At 37.5% G+C, this 6,093-nt stretch overlaps 1 protein-coding gene and 1 pseudogene across 1 annotated transcript; one reads left to right on the top strand and one right to left on the bottom strand.

The window, feature by feature from the left end:
• Nucleotides 1-311: 311 nt before the first annotated feature.
• LOC149541681 (FT-interacting protein 7-like) lies at nucleotides 312-2,359 on the bottom strand. Its single transcript, XM_089795648.1, has 3 exons — nucleotides 2,320-2,359; nucleotides 743-1,274; nucleotides 312-687 (listed from the first exon to the last, which is right to left on the bottom strand). The coding sequence occupies exons 1-3, from the start codon at nucleotides 2,357-2,359 to the stop codon at nucleotides 312-314; spliced, it is 948 nt and encodes a 315-aa protein (XP_089651774.1).
• A 237-nt stretch (nucleotides 2,360-2,596) lies between these two features.
• LOC149541680 (UDP-glycosyltransferase 85A1-like) lies at nucleotides 2,597-4,478 on the top strand (annotated as a pseudogene).
• Nucleotides 4,479-6,093: the final 1,615 nt, after the last annotated feature.

The raw sequence follows: 6,093 nt of genomic DNA, 5'->3' as shown, positions 1-6,093 counted from the left end.
TCCATACATCTTTCATCTCTTTTTTTGGGGGAGGGTTTTTCCCACGCGGTTTTCTCTCTTTCTGCGCTTTATGAGAGATTACATTTCATTTGTACATGGGTACCTAACATGCCCTGGTAGCTGAGACCCATCATGCATTTCATCCTAGCTTTCATGAACTTAAGTACATTCCCCTAAGTTGCACTTACTATTTGCACTTACTTAAATTTACTTAAGTTGATGCATGGTACAAAGAGTTTTAAATTAATTAATAAATCAAAGACACAGTCACTTTCAGGTACATTCCTTCGGCTATTTAGCGACGGCACATGCTACATCATGCGATCAGAAAGGGCAGGCAAGCAACTGAAGAAATTAAGATAAGAAGGCGGCATGGGCTCTCTGAACCTGGGATGCCGCAGAAAGTAGAGCCCAAGACCAACAGCCACGGCCTTGAAAGGCACAATGTACAAGACCACCGAAACCATGAAACAGACGGCTATAAAAATCCCGGTGGCGGGAGGATCTCTCCAGCTGAGCAAAGACTGAATCCTCTCACCCTGCGTCGCAAAGTCCTCCAAAACGGTCTGAATCCGAGCGGCCAAGCTCCGCAGGCGGTCATATCGGGCCTTCACGACTTCAGGGGGGCTTAGTGCTCGGAATGGGGTCGAATTCCTCGTCGAGCTCGTCTTGGTCGACTGTATCCGCCTGAGAAATCCGAATGTCCATGTGCCGAGGCATTCTGGGCCGGAATCTGTAGTACCAGGAGCCGATCAAGAACACGTAGAAGAAAATGGTGGGAACTATGAGTTCCGGGTACCAGACAAGGATTAAAAAGAGCATATGAACCAGAACTGTCGTAACAGGGTTCTTCCATTGGCAAATGTCGTCGACCCATTTGGTTACATTCACGAGCCCGGAGAGAACATTCATGATTCTGAACCAGTTTGCTCTATTCCTCATCATGCTCCATGAATTGGAATCGGTGTCCATTATGCATTGAACGACTTCCTGCCGGAGAGGGGGTTCGGAGCGGGACAATCTGAGTGCAACGATCCTCATCGCCGTGTTCCTCAGCATGTCCTGCTGCATTACACCCAACGGGTGAAGGTAATGCATTGTCGGCAGCAGGGGCTGTGTGTAGAGTTGCATCACGTCGAGGAGCGACGGGCACGAGAACCGAACCGCGAGCTCGATTTCCCCCATTTTCTTCAGCCCCGAGGGAAGCAGGACAAGAAGCGGGTATGAATTTGTGTAGACTCTGTTGCTTTCCAAGGTCCAGACCCGGATTCGAACTGAAAAACTATGATGCAGTTTTTAACAAACATTGCAAACGGGAGAAATTTTCAAACACTAGTTCGGTCGAAAATCAGATTAACCTTATGTGTAATGCTTATATTCATGAAATATTTAATTAAGGAAGAAAATACAACCAAAAAAGACAACCTTCAAATTGGGACTTTTCATACATTTTTTGTTTCCTGTTGTCTTTACTTCAAATGTAAGATGGGTTCGTCGAAATCAGTGCTCATGGAATATGGGTCAATGAGTTTGATTCAAAAATTGCACACCTAAATCCTGATGCCAATATCACAATATAATATCTCCTACTTATCAATAATTGTACTTTTTAAACCCTCCTTTTTAACATGGAGAATTATTGGTAAATGCAAGTTTATTTTTACAAAATTATTGAGAAATTGATGGAGACAATTATGTTTTGTAAACTAATCCTTCTCATGTAAAAAATACTTCACAATAAGAACTACTTTTAATCGTTGTATAGAAGATAATCTAATAGATGGTATCATAGTATAAAATTGAGGTTTTGTATACATTTGTACAATCTTGTGTGAAAAATAGTTGCATCTTACACAGAGCTTATGGTGTTTCTTTTTCAAATAATAAGAGTTTGGATTTATACAATTTAACTTTTGTAATTTATTTTCAACATAAAGGGAATCATTAATAAGTAAGAGAGATGTTTTATAGTAAGTTAAATTGTGATATTGCTATCGTGATTCAAGTGTGTAGTTTTTGAGTTAACTCCATTGACTCATGTTTTGTGAGCAGTGACTCACAAGAACCCATCTTTGGTGACCAGAATGAATGAAATACTTAGCATTCATTACATCTAGGTGATGCAACATAGGTGAAGCAGGGGGACTCTATGGGATACTCCAGCTCAAGTGTGCTTAACTACTATGTTTCTTCAAAGTATAAGTGGGCTTTATAATGAATGATTCATAAGGCACAACAATTCTTGACATTTTTGCAAATGTAGTTGCAAACAAAATGGACTTCACTTTCGAGAAAAGTCAGTAGTTGAGCATGTTTTACCTGAAATAATAATATTGGAATGAACGACCTCCCGGTGCATTAACTCTGTGAATATCACTTAAATGTAATGATTACTAAGTGTTCCATTCATTCTAATTATGAAAGATTAGACATGACTATTGAATCATGACAAAAGATGAATTTTTGAGAGTTTGATAGAGACATGTGAGGTTCATACTTCACAGATTGTACACCGATCAGCCAGTGGTCTCATACCAAAAATTATGGTATACTCAACCATTCTATACACGAGAATGAAGAGAGGGCGCTGTAGTGAATAGATAAGGACAAATGGTGGCTCCTTTGCACGCAGTAATCGTGTCAGGTCCTGCACAAGGCCATGTGAATCCATTGATGAATCTTGCAGAGCTGCTTGGGATGCGAGGATTCTTCATAACTTTTGTAACCACTGAATGGGTGGATCAGCAGCTTTTGAAAGCAGCTTCCAAAGATGCAGCTGCAGATGACCGCGAGATTCAAGAAAGGGATCTCAAATTTCGGTTTTTGACAATCCCTGACGGCTTGCCGCCTGAACATGGCAGAACTACTGAGATTGGAGAGCTTTTGGTTGCGCTGCAAAGATTGGGCTCTGCCTTACAAAGTCTGTTAACTGCAGCTGACGAATCTCAAGTTGTGCCGCCAATCACTTGCACGGCAGAAGTGTGTAGAAATCTTGGGGTTCCTAGAGTTATATTCTGGCATACTTGTACTGCATATTCCATTATTCACAAAAACGCTCACTTTCTTCTTTCCCTGGGTCATATCCCAGTCAAAGGTATTTTTCTTCCAGTTTATTTCATTTTCCCATTTTATGGTGTTTATTACCTCGGTTTGGATGTACCCCTGTTTCACATTATTTTGGCACCAAAAGAGCTATTATGAATGCCCTGTCTTGCTCTGTTTGTCTGTATCGTTTATTTCCTTTTCCTTTCTTGTTTTACTTGTTTCTGTGATATATACATTGAGCTTAGTTTCGTTACTTGTTTCTATGATATATACATTGAGCTTAGTTTCGTTACATTGAAATCAAAAGAGAAAGTCATCACGTGCCTTCCAGGAAAACTTCCACCAATCAGGCCAACCGACATTGTCTCCTTCTTCCGCGAGAAATATATCTCTGAAATCAGAGAATCTCGCTTCCAAAACATAGCGGACTACGTGCTTGTCAATACTTTCGAGGAGCTTGAAGGAGGTAAAGAAGCACAAATGGGTCTCAGCGTTAATGGCTGCCCTGCTCTGGCAATAGGCCCTGTCTTTCTTCCAAATTTCTTGGAAGGCAGGAAATCCATGTACAGCATGTGGGAAGAGGATGAATCCTGCTTCCAATGGTTAGATGCTCAAGCAAATCAATCAGTGTTCTATGTTTCCTTTGGTAGCATTGCTGTAAAATCTGAAAAGCAATTGCATGAACTGGCTCTCGAACTGGAAGCCTGTGGGCACCCGTTTTTTTTGGGTACTGAGATCAGATATTGCAGAAGGCAAGTCCGTAGAGTTACCAGACGGTTTCATGAATCGAACCAGGGATCGGGCCCTCATCGTTAGTTGGACGAATCAGCTGAAGGTAAGCTCCCCTGTTACTTTTACTTGTGGTTCAAAGATATGTTACATGCGGGTCAATCTTTAAAAAAAGTTAACACTTTTAGCTTGGGCATCAAATCTTTGTTTGTGATGTTTAAGTCATGTGCTAATTAGCTTGTTATATATGTAGGTTATACACATTAAGATACAAGATTTCAAAGTTCATATCTAAAAAAAGTTTTTTTAAATGTTTGTAGGTTCTTTCTCACCCTTTTGTAGGAGGATTCCTTACGCACAGTGGGTGGAACTCTACTCTCAAGGCAATTAGCATGGGAGTGCCTCTTATTGGATGGCCTTATTTTGGTGATCAATTTATTGATTGTCGATTTGCAAGAGACATATGGAACTTTGGCCTAGATTTCGAGGGTATCGATGTAGATGAATTCAAATTGGTTACAAAAGAGGTGGTAGAAAGCACTATTAGAAATATAATGGAAAGTTCTATTGAAAAGGAATTGCAGGAAAATGTTGTGAAGTTGAAGAAGGCAGCAAGGAAGGCAGTGGTGGAAGGAGGAACTTCTCATACAAATTTGAGCACTCTTGTAGAAGATATGCAAAAGATAGCGAACTCAAATGTTTGAGAAGTCAAATTTTATCTTGTAAAAATAATCTTTTAACATTTCTTTATTTTCAATATGGGATAAATTATTGAACATAACCAATGATGTTGGCATGACATACCCCCAAAGTCATGTGAAGCACTTTTGATCTAAGACTATGAGATGGATGAGGTCAGAAATTAATGCTAAGGCTTAAACATGCGAGTCCATTAGATCATCAAAAGCATAAGCATATGATTTCAAAGGTCTGGTAGTGGCTTCCACCATGATGGTCACAATAAAATATTAGGCCAATTAATTGGAACACACTATGGGATGAACTCAATATTTTAATTTATCTATGATAGGAGATTTTATTTATTATGTTGAATGATATGGAAGCTTTTCAAAGAGAATGGATGTAATACTATGTTTTTTACATTAGCTTACCAATTCATGTACCTCTAAATGATTTATTTCCATTTTAAGTTTGTAGTTCGTACTTAAGCTTCATTAACGTTCAATCTTATGGATCAATGCTTATTCATTCTTCTTTTGGCTTAAACACTCACACAATTCCCAAACCTCTCGCTTGAATTTGATTCTAGTTTTTTTGGTTAAATTATTTCTTTAACATTTCATAACTCTTTTATTTAATAGCCATTTCTTATATTTTACATTAATAATCAAAATCCGCAACTTTTACACTTACAAGGTTCTTCTTCCCCTAGCATCTAACTTATCATTTTGACATGAGTCAAATCTCACTCTTAAAGGCAACTTTAATAACTAGAGTCTCACAATAAGAAAAATATAATCGGCGTTGAATTTTCTCTAGAGATATCACTGGCAATGTCAAGAATCTCTTAAAAAATAAGAGTAAAACATCGATAGAACATATGAAGTACAAACATAACAAAGATAAAATTAGAGTAAATATGCAAGTTTATTTGTGTTGCATTTTGAAATACTCTTACCCGCTACTTTCACAAGTAGTGAAATACCAAAATCTATTTTCCATTAATTCTTGATTTCCCTAGAGAAATTTCAAGATCGATATGGAATACACAGTCATATAAGAAAAAATATAGGTGATGAAGTCATTTTCTAACCCTTAAAGTGGTCATATTAAAGGGCAATGAATGCGTATAATTTAAAATACATTGTATTTGAAGAAGTATATACCTCACAATGTGAATATCTTATATTTTAATGAGCAACTAAATATGTATAAATCATCTTCTCACCCAACCAAGGTAAAATAATTCAAGTCTCAAACATAGATCCTGAGGCCATTTTGGTTCAAATCTTTCTTTGAAAATGAGATTATAGTCATTAAAGCTACTTTTCTCATTTTTCTTATTGTTACCCTTATATTATCATGCTTAATAGAGTCCTTACTAAAATATGATGACTTGAAAGAGTCATAACACCCTAAATAAGAGGGATTGAATATCAGTGAACAATTTATCACCTTAATTAAAATTTAAAAACCACATTTTTGTTTTTCAATACTAGGTTTTATTTATCTTCGATAAGAGAAGCATGAACTTAATGATCAAAATTTGAGCTCATGATATAAAACACTTACTTGGTTGGATCACTTTAACTTAAAAGGCAACACACATTGTAAGTTTTATGATAAAAAATTGATATC

This window comes from Cupressus sempervirens, chromosome 8 (assembly GCF_028749045.1).
Source record: "Cupressus sempervirens isolate cs-2001-9-10 chromosome 8, ASM2874904v1, whole genome shotgun sequence".
Classification (NCBI taxonomy): domain Eukaryota; kingdom Viridiplantae; phylum Streptophyta; class Pinopsida; order Cupressales; family Cupressaceae; genus Cupressus; species Cupressus sempervirens.
This window is presented reverse-complemented; position numbering and strand designations above follow the sequence as displayed.

What these genes read in the sequence shown, in the direction of transcription:
- LOC149541681 (XM_089795648.1), bottom strand. Translation starts at nt 2,359, where the DNA reads ATGCACCGGGAGGTCGTTCATTCCAATATTATTATTTCAG. An exon ending in TTCCAATATTATTATTTCAG is followed by an intron (nt 1,275 to 2,319) that starts GTAAAACATGCT and finishes ATAGTTTTTCAG; the next exon opens with TTCGAATCCGGGTCTGGACC. An exon ending in GTGTTCTTGATCGGCTCCTG is followed by an intron (nt 688 to 742) that starts GTACTACAGATT and finishes CGGATTTCTCAG; the next exon opens with GCGGATACAGTCGACCAAGA.